The sequence below is a fragment of the Lepidochelys olivacea genome, assembly GCF_965140295.1.
Source record: "Lepidochelys olivacea isolate rLepOli2 genome assembly, chromosome: 5".
NCBI lineage: Eukaryota > Metazoa > Chordata > Testudines > Cheloniidae > Lepidochelys > Lepidochelys olivacea.
The window spans coordinates 127,049,424-127,066,525 of NC_140415.1; the positions used below are offsets into that span (position 1 = coordinate 127,049,424).

General features: G+C 43.7%; 1 protein-coding gene across 5 annotated transcripts in view; it reads right to left on the bottom strand.

Moving 5' to 3' along the window:
* LOC311520727 (cysteine-rich protein 1-like) overlaps window positions 1-17,102 on the bottom strand; it is a 175,809-nt gene that overhangs the window by 29,991 nt on the left and 128,716 nt on the right. The window contains exon 1 of one of the 5 annotated variants that reach the window (XM_084628438.1): window positions 11,012-11,270. The exons of the other annotated variants lie outside the window; for them this stretch is intronic. Within the exon in view, the coding sequence (XP_084484564.1) occupies window positions 11,012-11,105 (94 nt within the window). The 5' untranslated portion in view covers window positions 11,106-11,270. Of the gene's footprint in view, window positions 1-11,011; window positions 11,271-17,102 lie in introns of those variants that run through there. 5 annotated transcript variants of the gene reach the window in all.

The window sequence follows — 17,102 nt, forward strand, 5'->3', positions numbered from 1 at the left end:
GGAAATAGGCAGATCTTCCTTGTACAATTTCACCTTTAAAGTAGTACTGAGTGTCAGTGAATGCAGTGAGTAATACTAAATGAGCAGTATGGTAATATAATTAAATAACTGCATTGACATATTTTGTTTTACAATTTCACCTTTAAAGTAGTACTGAGTGTCAGTGAATGCAGTGAGTAATACTAAATGAGCAGTATGGTAATATAATTAAATAACTGCATTGACATATTTTGTTTAGGGGAATCCATACTCAACATACAGGATTCTGAAGACTATCCAGCTTCAAGATCACCATCATTTTCTATAGTTTCAGAGTTTTCTGCCAATGATAGTGTTTCAGTCACATCATCTATGTCACATAGCCACAGTATATCACCTGTAGCAAAAAGAAAAAAAAAATCTCCATCATCCAGAAACAACCATAGATAAGTTTGTGATAAGAACCAGCAGATTACAAAAAGAGGTAATTGATGAAAAAATTGCCCGGTTGGTTTATGCAACAAACTCTCCTTTCTGTATGATTGAGAACCCATATTAAATTAACATGGTTCAGTCATTAAGACCAGGATACAGTCCACCCAACAGAGCAGATGTCACAGGCAAATTTCTGGATAAAGTGTATGAAAGAGAAATTGAACAGTGTGCAAAAGGTCTACAGGGTGAAATTGTTAACCTGAGTCTTGATGGGTGGAGCAATGTTCACAATGATCCTGTTGTATGTGCTTGTGTGACAAGAGAAGAAGGGAATGTCTTCCTTACAGAAACAATTGATACACCAGGAAATGCACACACAGCAGAATACTTACAAGAAGTAGCAGTAAAAGCTATAATCAACTGAAAAAGATTTCAAATGTCTAGTATGCAGCTTGGTCACAGACAATGCTGCAAATATATCCAAGATGAGAAGAAATTATTTAGAAAGAAAGTGACAAGAGTCCCAAGCTAATAACATACGGTTGCAGTGCTCATTTGATGCACCTCCTAGCCAAAGACTTCAGTGTTCCATAAATAAAGGCTAATGTTGTTGAAATTGCAAAATACTTCCATAACAACCACTTTGCAGCAGCTGCTCTGAAAAAAGTGGGAGGAACCAAGCTAACTCTCCCACAAGACGTGCGATGGAACTCAGTAGTGGACTGTTTGAGCTCTATATCAAGAACTCGCCTAATCTGATGACAGTTTGTGAACAAAATCCTGAACAAATAGATGGCCCTGTCACAGCCAAAGTTCTCAACATTGGACTTAAGAGAAATGTTGAACACATACTGAGTACCCTGAAGCCTATTTCTGTAGCCTTGAACAAAATGCAGGGAAATAGCTGTTTTATTGCTGACGCTGCTGAAATATAGAAGGGACTGAGTGAGATCGTAAAAAGAGGAATATGCAATGACAGAGTTAAACTACAAGCACCATCTCCAGCTCATTTTCTTGCAAATATTCTCAGTACTTGGTACCAGGGTCAAACCTTAACTGTTGAAGAAGAGGAGTTGGCTATGACATGGACATCCAGCAATCATCCCTTCATAATGCCAACTATAATAAACTTTAGAGCTAAGGGTAAACTGTTCAAGAAATATATGTTTGCTGATGATGTTTTAAAGAAAGTCACACCAGTGAACTGGTGGAAGTTACTTAAGCACTTGGATTCAAAGACTATTGAAGTGATAAACTCACTTTTAACAACAGTAGCTTCTTCCGCCGTGTAGAAAGAACATTTTCTTCCTTTAGACTAATTCATTCCAAATTGAGAAATTGTTTGGGACCTGAAAAAGCAGGAAAGCTTGTTTTCCTTTTCCAGATTATGAACAAACAGGAAAATGAAGGTGAAGATGACTGAGTTAGTTGCAGAAGCCAATAGTTTAAGTTTCTCATGTTGACTTGGCTGACGTCGTCAATTTAATTTTTGTTTTTAAAAAATATATATTTCATTTGACTATTTTAGTTAAAAACAATTTTAACAAAAACAAACTTGAATGTTTAACTAAATTCAAAAATTCATATGCTAGTTTTGTTAAAATATTATATGTTTGCTGCTGAAGAAAAAAATCCAGAATACGTAATGTTGTTGTTGTTTTAGTTAAATAAAACAATTTAAATGTCTGTCTGGTGATGTTCTCCTCCTAATACAGCATGGCAAGAAAATCCTCCAAATATTAATGATTAGCCTGTTGAATTGGAGATAGTTCACCTCCCAATGACTTCATAAATATCTGCTTCAATTACCTTTGGTAAATAAAATAACCAAACAATCCTTCATTTTCTGATATAGCTGTAAAACTAATCTGAAAAGTTTTCAAAATAAATCACTTTAAAAATGGATAGTGTGTACCTTCTAAAAATGAAACCTACATCTATCTCTGAGTTGTGAAGAATATGTATTAAGGTTATAACAACCAACAATAATGCACTTTTATGTAGAAAACCATGATTAAATTGAGTCTTCCTGACTAGTGATTTAAATCATGATTTAAATCAATTTGATTTAAATCAAATCCATCCTGATCAGGTCATTGGTAGAATGGTGCACTGAGAGGAGGAATGGTCCTCTGGTTAACACACTAGCCGAGGAGTTGGTAGTCCTGTGTTCACTGCTCTGGCACAGACTTCCTGGGTAACCTTAGGCAAGTCACTTAGCCTCTGTGTGTTTTGTTTCCCCATGTGTAAAACTGGGATAATAACATTTCTTGCCCTTCCTGGGGTGTTGGGAAGATAACTACATTAAAGATTATGAAGCGCTTTGAGATCCACTGATGAAAAGCACCATATAAGAGCTAGGTGTTATTACTGAGTCTAATAGAATGAGTGGGCAATATGTTATGCTTTGGAGAAAGGTGGAAAAAACCCCAATTCAAGTGCATCTAGTCACTGGTGCAATTGTATAGGGGAATGTGGGGAAATTCCTTCCTTGGGGCCCCAATTCAGCCAGGTGCTTAAGTGCATCCCCAGCTTCAATTGCATGACTTCAGTGGGCTTGCTCACATGCTTAAATACCTGTTTGAATTGGAGCCTGACAGCTGCCTGTAGCAAACACATTAAGCATACGATTCGATTAGCCAGATCATAACACAGCAAGCTATTAGACCAGGCTGAACAATGTTGAAATTTCAATTAAATATTTCACTGAAATTTTGATGAGGAAATAGGAAAAAATTCTCACTATATTTCCAGCCTATTTTTCAACTGTCTCTATTTACTATAAATATTGCTGACCCTGAAATTATCCATCCCTTTTAAAAGGCCACGACTTATTTGACAGAGCTGTGTGACTGACACTAAATAATTTTGTCGCCTTTATTTCTGTGTACATATTTTCTGCGAACGGATCATGAAATGCTCCCAAATTTCTTCAGTAAATAATTCTCAGTCTGCAGATGGTTCTCAATAAACTATTCACCAGTGTTTTGGTTAGTTATGTAAGCGATGTAACATTGTTTCCAGCCCCTGATTTGACAGCGCATTTAGCGAATAATACTATGTGAATGGGGAATTTTCATTGAATTCACTCTCTCAGTTTTGCTCTCAATGAGTGTTTGAGCAGCCACGCTTCACATTCGATGTTCACAAGCATTCTCACTGGCTGAGCTCAAATGCACACATGTTAATGGAAAGGGAACATAAAAAGGTCATGAATACATGAAAGCCACATGTAATTTGGAATTCAAATAAGGATGCATTGCATCTTCCCCATCTGCCCTCCTCCCAATATTTGCTTAGCTCTAGTGTTTGACTCTGTTATCCATTGCACTGTATAGTATTTGAGAGGAACAGTATCAGAATTTTACAGCTTAATGCACCTCCTGACAGCTGTGAAATGTACTGCTTTGAGCTCTTCATTCCTCTGCAGTTTGAGTCACTTGCCATCTCCTCTGCTTAGAGCAATTTATGGGAGAGCCTAAATGTGGAAAAGCCAGTCAAAGCACAGAGCATGGGAAAGACTGACTACATAAGGCATTCAGAATCTGGTAGTTTGCTCTGTAGATGAAAACGGCCCATGAATGTAATTGGATAGAGATGTGACTATAATAACTTTCTTGTTTCACACTCCTCTATTAGAACCTTCTGGTCTCCTTTGATGTGCATAAAAAAGGGGAGGCCAAGTCTAATATCAAGAAATGGGATCCTCATGGGACAATGGTAAAAATGCCAGAAAGAGGGATTCTAGAAATGAACAAGGATCTCTAGGAGAATAAGGAAACCAGTATTATCCATAAAGCTTCCATGTCTCTCTGCTGCACTATAGAAATTCTTCCCCATGCCTGCAATAGCTTCCTGCAATAGACTTAAAGAAACAGTACCTGTATCCTCACAGGAACCAAAATAATTAACAGGAAAATAGATTTCTCATAGAGTTACTACAGTCCACACACACCGTGACTCATAATTGTATCTTGCATACGGCTTCTGAAGCTTAGCAGGACACCATGAAAATTAGGTCATTTCTCAGCCCTTTAAGAAGACAGATTATTATTTGCTGCTAATTGAGGCACATAATAAAAACCATTTTGAGAATCTATATTTGCTTCCAGAGTTTTAAGTAGAGCTCGCTGGAAATGTTTTGTGGAACGATTTTTTTTTCTTTTTTTCTTTTTTTCTTTTTTTTTTTTTTTGCCAAAAATGGCTTTTTGACCACATTTATTTATTCATTCATTTATTGGTTTGGTGGAAATTTTTTATTTTGGTTAAACATTTCAGGTGTTTCGATGAAAAACGAATCCAAAACCTGAACGTTTTTCAGCAAAATATTTCTGGTTTTGATTTGGATTTCAGTGAAGATTTTCCATTTTTGGGTTTGGAAAAATGGGTTTGACTGTTTGTTGCTTTTTGGTGTTGGTTTTTCATTAAAAACAATTGAAATGCTTTCATGGGAAATGGGTTGGGGGATGTGGGGGAGAATGGACATTTTCTCTACATTTTGTGCAAAAACTAAATGGCATTTTCCATCCAGGTCAAGTTGTAACATTCTTCGGTAAGATTTGTTAACAGCGTCAGCTTCATGTTCTTAAACAGCCTAGTTTAAATGAGCTGTCAATGAGTGCCCCTCACCCTCCATTTTCCAGAGACCAATCTCTTGCTAGGCAAGGCTGCTTTTTAACACTCGGCCTCCATGTTTCACCCCAACATGTATGTAACCATAGTCAAGACTGAGTCACTGCAACCTTTCTGCTTGCTGGCTGAAACGTTCACTTCAGGGTAGGATTAAAGCTTGGGGCTGTTAACTTCAGTGAGGCTAGACTGTGGACTATCTGAGCTTCTCTACACAGGAGAAAGTGACTGGAAGGGCTATTCTACAATAACTATTCCGCTCTAGTTAGTCCAGAATAAGTCCCCATGTGGACTCTTTATCCCAGAATAAAAGTGACCATGGAGGCAAAGTAATTATTCTGGAATAGCATCACTTTGATTCTGGAACAGAGTGCCACACAGACTTAAAAAGACCAGGCCATGTGCAGAGGTCAAGAATTGTTTCAAAAATGCTCAGTGTTGTAGGGGTGGGGGTTTTTTGCATATTATTGGACATAATTCATTACAAAGAAACGACGGTTTAGAAAAAATGACGAACTTGCTATAGCAAGGTATCTGCATTGCCCGGTAAATACACGGCACTGCTATAGTGTAGTATGTACTGTACAATACGCATACGTAATGCCCTGCCGTAGTACAGCATATGCCTTGCACTATAAATACGGGCCTACGTAGCATAGTACGTACATTGCTTCAGCGCAGTATATGCATGGTGCAGAATGGTACATTGCTTCAGCGCAATACCGTGGCAATCGCGAAGCACTGCCCTGGAATGCGATCAAGTGACTTGCATTGATTTTAATGGGATCCATGTGGCTAAAATTCCACACAATGAATTGCAAATGTTTACCTCCATCTTTTTCTGGCACTTGTCAATATACAGCAGTTTACCCTGTAATCCATTAAATCTCAGTTTCTGTTTGACTCTTGATGGCTAAGGTCCCAATAATTAATGTTTGCAATGTGCAGAAAGCTATAATCATTTCAAGAACGACTGTGTTTATTCCATATTACTGCTAGCCGATAGTATACAAGCAGCCTGATTTAATTTTCACTTATGTAAATCAGGACTAACTCTACTGAAGGTGATAGGGTTACAGATCAGAACTGGCCTAGTGTATGTACACTGGTTTTGTTAATGGCTGATACTTTATTCTAATATACAGCCCACTTGGAGATATGCAGACCTCTTTTAGTGACCGAACTCTGCTGCCATCCTGACCCTTTGCCTTTGTCATCCTGACCCTTTGCCTGATGTTGTAACAGGACGTCCACTAAGACTGATGGACGGTTTAAGCACATGTCCATTCTTTTCTTAAATGGGTGCACTGTATGCGACATTTATTGTTATGATTTGTATTGCGGTAGTGCCTAGCAGCCCAGCCCTGGCCCCGCTGTGCTAGGTGCTGTGCAAACACGGAGCAAAAAGACAGTGCCTGCTCCAAGCAGTTTACCCCTCTGTTGTCTCATTCTCATATTGTACAGCCAGGCTGATGGGGGGGGGGGGGGCACAAGGAAGCAATGAGACACCATTAGTCATGTACCAATCCTCTGCCATGGTAGGTTGTTGCACATTCTGGTAACCCGCTTGGAGAAGAAGCCTCTGTAATATCTGCTCTGCTGTGTTCATCCATCTCAGCAACCTCTCATTTCATCAGCCCTCTTGGTCCCTCGGACAGCCTGCTAGGCCAAGGCCGTGCTAGAGGAGAAATAGCATTGATGTGGGACTGGATTAGCCTTACAGTGGAAATGAGATACCTAGTTACAAAGAAAGAGACCTAGTGGCTAGAGCTTTACACTAGGACTGAGGAGACCTCGGTTCTGTTCCTGGCTCCGTCACTAGCCTGTTGTGTGACCATGGGCAAGTTGTGTCAGCTGACTGTGCCTCAGTATACGCATCTGTGAAACGGATATAACAACACTGACCTCCTTTGTAAAGCTCTCCCTAAGAGCTAGGTCTTATTTTTACCAGCTAACCTGCTAGGTGACCTTAGGCAAGTCACTTCTCTCTCTGTGCTTCTGTTTCCCGTTGTCTGTCTTTTCCATGTGGACCATAGGCTCTTCAAGGCAGAGACTGTCTCTTACTGTGTGTCTGTACAGCCCCTAGCACGTTCGGGCCCATAGCCACGACAGTACAAATAATAATCCCATTTGGTAAACAGGGGCATTGTTTTCCTGCTGTCATTTTTGAGATACTCTCTGCACTCCCGGGGGCTTTGTATTTAGGGAAGATGATGGAAGACTCAGAGAACAGCAGGACAGAGCAGAATTCAACTTGGAGCTAGAGAATCTGGTTTCCTGGAGGGTGTCCTAGGTCATCAAGTGAAGGTACAGGGGTTTGCTAAGACGCAGATCAAGGAGTGGGCCTATGTGACTTATACAAATCAGAGTAATAAGGAAACCGGTTCCTTCAAGAGCTACATTGTGAAGAAGATGAACCTCAGTTATACAGCTAAAGTTGATAATTATGTGCCAAACTGCAAATGCAGTTTGCTTCCCTACACAGCAACTTACAACATGGCAGGCTTGAGACGCCAAACTGTTGAGCCCCTATATTGTGAGGGGATATGGGACCTGTTTCTTTAAATCCATAGGCGGAAGCCAGTCAGGAGCAGGTTAAGGAAATTCTGCAATGAAATGCAGAATGACAGAGTGGCTTTAGCGATCACACTTATTCCTTAGTGCAAAAAGTTCCTTGTTCAGTGTTAGAAAAAAAGTGATTTTCTTTGAGTCTTTACTCCTGTCACATGACCATGCAAAGACTGAAAATTGCATTTTCAGCTAAACCCTGTTGTCCAATGAAAAATCTTTTCAACCAAAAATGTTCAACCAGCCCAATGGATGAGATTCTTTAACTGAGTCCCTGACCTTAGTCAATGCCTTTATATAGCTACGTCATTATGGAGCATGAAGCCATCTGCAATGGCCTCCTTGCTTTCCTGCAAACCAAGTTACTGAGGGATTTAGCTGATTTTGACAACATTTGGAACCAAAAGACACAGCAAGCGGGTGAGAAGGAATTTCGACCCTGCTAATGGGACATCTACCTTTAGAATCCACTGAAACTCTAAAGGATGAGTTTTTTTAACTCCTGTGGAGGAGCAAGGATTTCAGCATCTACCTTTAGAATCCACTGAAAGCTGAGGAGTCTGCCAGGTGTATGACAGAGCAGCATTTGAAGCCGGAGGATGAGTGCTCACTGCAACACCCAAGAACTACACTCACCTCGCTACTCTGCTGCACACTCCCTTTTGTCAGGGACGCACAGCTGAGCCCAGCTGACTCAGCTAATGAACCTGGCCCCCCGATTGGCTGAAGATACCAGCAGGAACATTCTTAAACCCTGTAGCAGGGCTATCTACTTAATACTGTTCTGTGCTCCTAGCTATGTATCTGGTCTGCTTTCCTTCTGAAAGTCTGGCTCTGATTCTTAGCTTCTGGCTCTGCTATGCTCCCTAGACTTGGTAATTTGGCTCTTGATCTGGGCTCTGGCCACTAGGCCAACCTCCCACCCTGACCATTAGGTAGTACTGTCCCACATCCAGTCTCTTACAGCTTGGCCAAGTCACTTAGTCTCTCTGTGCCTTGATTTTACATTTGTAAAGTGGGCATAATAGCTCTGCCCTGCCTCACAGGGGTGTTGTAAAAATAAATGCACAAATATAGGCGATGTGTTCACGTTATATAGTGATGGAAGCCCTATAAGAACCTAGACCAATAGAGTGCCCCAAACCCTCCCCACTGAAATAAATGGTGTAATGTTGATTTACACCGGCTGAGGGTCTGGTGCTGTGAGGTTGGATTACTGCTGACTTGAGCATAATTAGAAGCATTGGTGGCCACACAGTGAAAAGCTCCATGTGCTATCACCAGGCATCGTGCTTCCCCATTTTTTTCCTTTTGCGGTTACTTGCTGATTGATAATGAAGCTGTTTAATGCTGATAGCAAAACTCCATCAGTGGCTCTGTCCCATCCCCTTGCTTCCAGTATGATGCAGTGGGACTTATTAAATGCATAATGCATCACACACTTAGGGGAAAAAAACCCTTCCCTTCATTTGCTAAATTGCAAGGCATGCTGCAGCCGTGCTCAGCAAGGAACATTCCCCTCGCCCTAGGGAAAAGGCTGCTCAGAACAACCTGCGTGTGCGGGTGCCCTTGGTGAGGTGAAGCATTAGTATGTCAGCGCAGCTCTCAGCAGGAGCTCATTTGCATGAGGAGTCTGTAGAGGGCTCCTCTCCCTATCGAATGAAATCCAGCAGCGAGGGTAACACAACGAAAATGAATAGACTCTGAACTTTAGAGCTTCCTGCTCTAACATTAGTGTTCTCCACAGAAAGGCCTAGCGGGTGGTGTGGGATCCCAAAGGTACTTGGTCACTCACGCTCTTTAGGGCACGTGTTTTCGCCCTCCTGTGTTTTTCTGCTCCACTTAGCAACTTCCGCCATCAGATCCCTGCTGTCTGAGGAAGCAGGGAAAGCTTCTTCATGCAAAGTCGAGAACGGGCCAGCAAACCGTGTCACTGAGCACACATAGGGTACGACGTAGCCAGGCGCAGGTCACTTAGGCGGTCAAAGGGCATTGTCTCTGCAGGAGCAAGGGGCTAGCCGCGGTGGGAATAGGTGCAAGGGCCGGCTCAGTACACAGATGCCTTGTGCTGAGTCTGTCAGGTGCTTTTTTGGTCTCGGCTTTAGCCCAGATGGGCCAGATTCTGGTCCCTGTACCTATGTTGAATAGCACTTGGTCCGTTCCTTTCAACAGCAGGGTACTGTACTTCTCATCTGGAGTAAAGGGAAGGGCGTCTGGCTTTCTGAATGTGATCCCCCAGCTAATGACTGCAATGTGGGGTGAGTTAGCCACAGTTCTCATTCCCAGCATAACTGGGGTGGTGTCTTAGCCAGTCTGTTAGCCAGGATGCATGAGAACAGGTGTTTAGAATGTGCTTCCAGTCATAAAGTGATCCCCAGCCACGGAGGAAAGCAATCCCCCCCATCTTCCTCATGTCCACTTCTATTGCTGTTCTCTCTCACCATGTAAATCAGCCTGGAGTCCGTTAAACAGCTTACCTGTCATGCCCCGACTGACCTACGGCAACTAGGAATGCCAGCAGCAAAGCCTGATTCCACATTGCTTTGCTATGCAAAGCAGTATCAAACTCTACCAGATCAGGATGGTGGTGTTTTCACACCTGCTTTGCACAGACCTAAATGACTGCCCAAGGCAGGGGGTGGGGCGGGAGGGGAGTAGGCGCGTATTTTACATCCCGTACTGGTAACCAGTGCATAAATGATCAAGAGTGACAGGAGAAGCTACACCAGAAAGCTCTCTGCTGCTCCAGAATAAATGTCCACTGTACCCAGCAATAGCCATCACTCTTCGTGAATGCAACAACCATGAGTTCTATGTGTGCGCATCAGAAAATGAATGGCCCTTCTCCATGAGAGAGAGCAATTCAGCATCTATGTCCACTCCACCCGCTGCTCTGCACTGGCCGCGGCCCCTTTACGCTGCGCGGCAGTTACCGGCGCACTCCGCTCCCTGCTCTGCACTGGCCGCAGCAGTGGGTGAGGGGGGGTTGCCAGTAGGAATGGCACTGGGAGCAGTGCAGAGATAGGGGGCCTCAGCCCAGACAGAGCAGGCTGCTGACTCATCCAGAGCTGGGCATTCCTTATTAGCCAGGAGACCAAGAGATGAGGACAGAGTTTCTTGCCAAAATCATTAACAGGCTTGGTCGCTGGCCCTGTCCATTTAGTGCTGATCTGCCTCATCAGCCGATCAGGCTAAAGTATTGCAGAGCCTATTTTTTAAGGCTGTGCTGAGGTTTCTGCTTAAAGTTTTGTTTTGCCATTTCTATCTCAGGTACTTAGCAGAGCTCATCACCACCACAGTGAGCCCTTCCTCCAGCCCCCGGGGAGGCAGGGCAGTGCTGTGCTTGTTATTCCCAATGTACAGATGGGGAACTGAGGTACAGAGAGGTTAAGTAACTTACCCAAGGTCATCCAGAAAATCTGGAGCAGAGCAGAGAACTGAGTCCCAGCTAGCACCCTAACCACAGGGCCAGTCATCCTCCTCCTCTTCCTCATTTGCTCCCACTTTAACTTGTATTTCTCAGCCTGTGTTAATCAGTTTCTTCTTTGTGAATCAACTGCATGGGCCAGATCCCCAGCCTGTGTCAGTCACTGGCACCAGCTGAGAATTTGGCCCACAACTCCTATGTAGCTCTTCAGCATGTCTTTAGCTCTGCTGTTATTTTCTTTGCCTGTGCTTAGAGATGAAAGGCATCCTGGCATAAAGTTAATTCATAGTAAGTGGGCGGGGGTTGGACCACGTCCTTGAAATCTTTTAAGGAAACACTCCTCCAAGTGCTGAAGCCTTCTCAAGGACTTTGACAAACAATCAAGTACAAAATTGTATCCTACTTCTCTGTATTTCTTAACCACATTTATACTATTAGGAACATGTGTTGTTTGTTCCTTGAGAATTAATCACTCCTGTTGCTTATTCCTAAAGCTGCGAATCTTTCACAGAAGTCACGGATTCATGGAAGTCATGGACAGGTCACTGGCCGTGACTTTTTGGTTACTGCCTGTGACTTGTTCATGACTTTTACTAAAAATACCCGTGACTAAATCGTAGCCTTACTTATTCCCCACCGGAAGTCATAGCAATTCTTTGAGATAACATCACTGGCTGCTATGGAAATGGATGTGATGTCGCAAACAGAAGACTAGGATACCATGTAATAAATAAGAAAGAGCTGTTGACATCTGAAGGATCAAATCCTGGGCTAAGTTCAGCTCTGGCGTAAATGGGTGCCTTAACTTCCATGGGTAGGCCACCTGCTTACACCAGGGCTGAATATGGCCCATGAATTTAACACAAATAATCTTAAAAGGAGGGGAGAAGAGGGGTTTCTAGCAACAGATGACAAAAAGAAGGGGAATGGACCATTTCTGTCGCCAACAAGTTCAACGTCCTTCTACTAAAAATAAACCCCATCTAAAGACTCACGTTGAATTATAATAGCATCAAGTACCTGGCCACCACCAGGGAGGGAAGTAAATTCTTACCCAATTCTTACTCAGTTTAGATTGCACGGTTCATTCCTGGTACATGAGCTGCTTTGAGGCCCTTCAGTTTGGTGTGCAGGGATATAAGGGTAGCTGGGTTTTGAGGATGTTTGCCATTCCCTGTTAAATTCTGCACCCTTGCCCCTCCTCTTTCTCAGGCATCAGTTTGAAGGCACAATGTGGGTAATATTCCCTCAAGTTAATGTTCCAGCTACATGCTTATTCATTGCCTGCTGATGCTTATTTTCTGCACAGACAGTGAGATTCGTAGCACCACCGGCTCTGCTGTGTTTAACAGTAGCCCCACTCTGTCACCTTCTGAGGAGACCAGGGTGTTCAACCAAAGCCGGTGGCCCAGGTTAATTTTCACCATCTCTGTCCTCCTCAGTGAGATGAATTATAGACATGGAGCCTAGCTAATCAACCTGCTTTCTCAGCTGTCTCAGAGAATCCGCTGTATCTGAATGTGTGGCCAGCTACTTGATGCCAGCTGGTTGATGAAACAAATTGACACTGGTTAATTTGCTTTAATGTACAAGGTATTAGGGTGAGCAGTTTCTCGGCCATACTGACATGGTTGTATGCCATGTGGTTGGTCCCAGGATACTAGAGAGACAAGGTGAGGGAGGTAATATCTTTTATTGGACCAACTTCTGTCCCATAGAAGAGATCACCTCACCCACCTTGTCTTACTGATTTGAGTTGTCGCTCCCATTGATGTCAATGGGGGATCATTGCCCAGGATTAGCTAAGCAGAGGGTTTCCTTGCTGTACGTTTGTGCCACCCCACATCACAGGGGGAAGAGGGATAACAGCTGCAAAATTTGGTTATTTGGGTTAGTCAAGTCCCGAGAGGACTGTAAGTAGCTTCAGAGGGACTCAGTCAGGCTAGGAGAATGGGCAACACAATGGCAGGTGAAGTTCCATGCTCATAAATGCAAAGTAATGTGCACTGGAAGGAAAAAATTAAACTACTCACACACCGTACAGGGTTCTAAATTAACTGTATCTACTCAGGAAAGGGACCTGGGCATCTTAACAGACAGCTCTGGTCAACGGTCAAAGAAGCAAACAATGTTAGGATGCGTAAAGAACAGGATTGAGAATTATCTGGCAATATACTAATGCCTGTATATTAATCAATGGTGCAGCCTCACCTGGATAGTGTGTGCACGACTGGTCACCCCGTGACCTTGGACAAGTCATTTCATCTCTGGGCTACCCCATCCGTAACATGAAATAATAGTCCTTCCTTTTCTCCCACTCTTTGTCTGACCTGCTCATTTAGGCCTTGGCTACTCAGGGATTTGCCAGAGGTGTAGATGCACCACCCTGGGCACGACTTACACTAGTGCAATATGATTGGTAGCAGTGCGGTTTATCTTAGTCGGAAACCTTAGACTGTCAGCTCTGTGAGGCATTGACCACGACTTATTACATGGCTGTGCAGAACCTAGCACTACGGAAATCCATAAAACTCTGCTGGTGTGTCTAGCCATTGCTGTAACATGAATATTAAATAATGTAGATAAAGTGCTTGCAGCATCCTATCCATATATTGTAAGCTCTCTGGGGCAGGGACTGTCTCTTTTCTAGTTTCTGTAGGGGACCTGGCACACTTAAACCTTCTTAGTTATAGCATCTGGTACAGAGACGTGTTTGGGGTCCATGCCAGTGTTATACACACCTGCCTCACCAGGGCTGCCTAGCTTGTGCTTGTGCTATTGTCAGACTTTCTATGTCTGGATGTGGAATGGGTTGAGAATAGAGACAAGAACCTCAACAGTCAGATGTTTGTTTTGCAAAGCCAGGGATGATTCCATCGTTCTGAGCATAGGGTCAGGTAAAAGCTTCTGGCTTTGGCTCATCTTTAGTAAAAACACAAATCAGGTGGTGTTTATAAAAATGACTTATCGCCTCAAGTACCCTGTGAACTCAGCTAAGAAACCTGAGCTTGGAAAGAAGTAATGTTTCAGCACATCTACAATGTCTGCACCCCTTCCATCATACTTTCCATGATTCTTCTTTAGTCTCCTCATTACACACACAATAGCCGTGTGGATCAGTCATAAGCAACAGGGCAAGGCTGCGTGTTCTTATACAACGGCATCTCTGCCTCTCCCTGTCACTGTTGTGAATCAGTGTCCACTTCGGGGCTACTATCCGTGTGTGTTTTGTAAACTGAAATGAAAGGCCGCCTCCTTCACTGCTGTAAATTGGCAGAGCTCCATGGACTTCAAAGTCAGTTTAAGTTTGAACTGCAAATGTATCGTCCCCCTGAGTTTGATTAGATAACGTCAGGGAATCCAGAAGCTTCTTAAATGCCACATAATGGAAAAATGAATCTGTATAATGTTGGTTCTCAGTCAGTTCACCACCAGGGATGACAGTTATTCAGAGAGACATGGTGAGGGTGAGGTGATATCTTTTATTGGGCCAACTTCTGTTGGTAAGCGAGACAAGCTTTCGAGCCACACAGAGCTTTTCTTCTTCTACACTGCCTAGTTCCTCAGACACTAAGGTACCAACGAGATGATGGACCTTATTTATAAGGTCAATAAGGTAACAGTAAATACTAGTATAAGACAAGGCTTGGCTATGGGTCACATTGTCTGGCTCTTAATAATAATAATCAGTTATATAACACCTCCTCCTCAAGCAATCTGGTTCACCCACTGAGCTAGCAACACCACTTACAGGGGGATTTTTGCCATTGCACTTTAGCTGAGGTTTCTGCAGAAGGGAATTGCCTGAGTGCAGCATGGGATCCCCTGAGTCCAAGGGAGCAGGAGTTGTGTACATTTTGAACATCAACAAATTACACTAAGTAAATGCACTGAGTGCATCACTGATTTCTCCCCTTAAACTGAGGAGGGCTGGCTGGAAAACAAGAATTCCATTTTGCAAAACATTATGAGGCTCTGAAATTTGTTTGCATTCTTTATCAGAACGAACCCAAGACCTCTTGAAAATTTTCATGAAAGACAACATGAGAGAGACAGACCCCAGTTTTGTTTGAAGTATTTTGGCATTTGAATTTACACAAAAAATAAAAATTTTGCATGGACAACTTAGAAAAACTTTTTTTAAAAAAAATTTAAACCTCTTCTAGGTACCAGCTTTTGATGTGCAGTTAGGAGCCAGTGGTCCATCTGAGTTGGCCAGGACTCAACTAAAGGTTCGCAGAAGAGGAAAGGAAGAGATCCTCCCCCCACACACCTGATCTGGCAGAGGATGTGAGGAGATCAGTGTAGCTGGCATATCCAGATGCCAGGGAGGACTCGCATGCTATATGAGCAGTGGGCCAATTTATTGAAGCGCAGCTGGACAGAGACTTGCAAATCAAAATCAGCGAATTGATACCAAGGACAGGTTGTGAGGCAGTGGAATTTGCTAAAAAACTGGAGTTCATCCATTCAGCAGCCCAGCAAGAGAAATAACAGCTGCTAGTGAGGAAGGTGTAAGCTGATCACCCTCAGCTCAGTAAGTACAAAACTGTGTCTAAGATGCATGATGTGAAAGGGGATTCCGATGATTCTCACAAGAACCCCACTTGCCCATGCCCCGGGGCTCCAGCTCTAGGAAGACAGGGGGAGATAGATGTAGGAGACTTTGGCAGTGCTTTGTCATCTGAGGATCCCTGTACACTGGGGAGACCTTGCTGTGACGGAGCAGCACAGAGCTCCCCCCTCACAAGGAGCATCTGGCCCCTAATGTTCTAGCCACATGCCCAAACGCCTCACGAGTCATCCAGTCCTTCAAGCTGGTTGGCCTGTGGGACACTAACTTCACCACATCTGGAATCATATGCTCAGTTCTTCCTTAGTCCTTTATTAAAGCCAGTTAGCCAAAGTCCGGGTGTTGTGGGGTGGGGGGAGAGGGTCCATTAAGAGGAGAAATCAGTGAAACCAGTCAGATGTATTCTTGACGTAATCTTGTTTGTTTGCAAAATGTGCACGCAGTCTGTTTTCCCCCTAAGCACAATAGAAATAAACAGCGGGCAGTTTCCTGGCTCAAAAATCCCCATGGCTGCTCTTCCAGCAAGTTCTGTGCCCAAGAAGTCCTGCACCTCTGCGTCCTCTCCGGGTCATGCTCACCGCTCCTTCACTTGGCTGGCTGCCTCCAGCACACACCACATGCAGTCCATCTCCTCGCCCCTGCGTTAGCCCGTTGGTCCGCACGCACAGCACCTTGGCCCTCAGGCCCAGCTCTGGTGCAGCCTTTGCCTGTGGCAGACCCTCCATTATTGGCAGCTGTTTTGACTACAGAAGGGGGTTGGATTGTTTATTCTGTCGGGCCTGAAAGAGTGCTTCGCACCCATTGGTTTTCACAAATGCTGTGATTCTTTCGATCAGTCCCTGGCTGGCAGCTGTTAGCACCTTTCAGTGGGAGCCAACAGGAGCGCTGGCTCCACAGACACTGGCAAAAGCTGCAGGGCGTGGCCTACAGAAAGCAAGTATAGCCAGTTTTCCATTGCACAAATGCAATTGTCACCTCAAGCCATGGCCCATGCTTGCAGGTGTGGGTTTGGTCTGTAGATCTTCTGTGTGCTGGTTTTTGAGTGAGCTGCTCCATCTCGTCATGCACTCTGACAAAGCTAGGACTGGTATTTTCTGCCTGTGGCAGAAAGGCTTCTCTCTGATAGCTCTTCACTTCTTTTTTTTCCCCACCCAGCATCTCAGATTTCATCAGCCTTTGTGAACGGTGGCTTGCTAAAGAGTGTAATAACCCTGACGCAAGTGCAGAGTGAACTTGGTACAAATCCATTTCACCTTGCTCAGGCACAGCTTCAATCACATCCTGCCTCCTCCTGACGCACAGACCTGACAGTGGAGATATCCTTTGTGAAGGGAGGTTACAAAAATAATTGCTCAGAAAGAAGACAAAAGAATAGTCAGGGAGGGTGCAGTTTAAAAAGGTCATGTAATGAAAGAATCTATTCAGAGCTGCTCATTAGCAGAGCCACTGGTGACCCTGAGTTACTTCCTCCCTTATCAGGCTAATGTGACC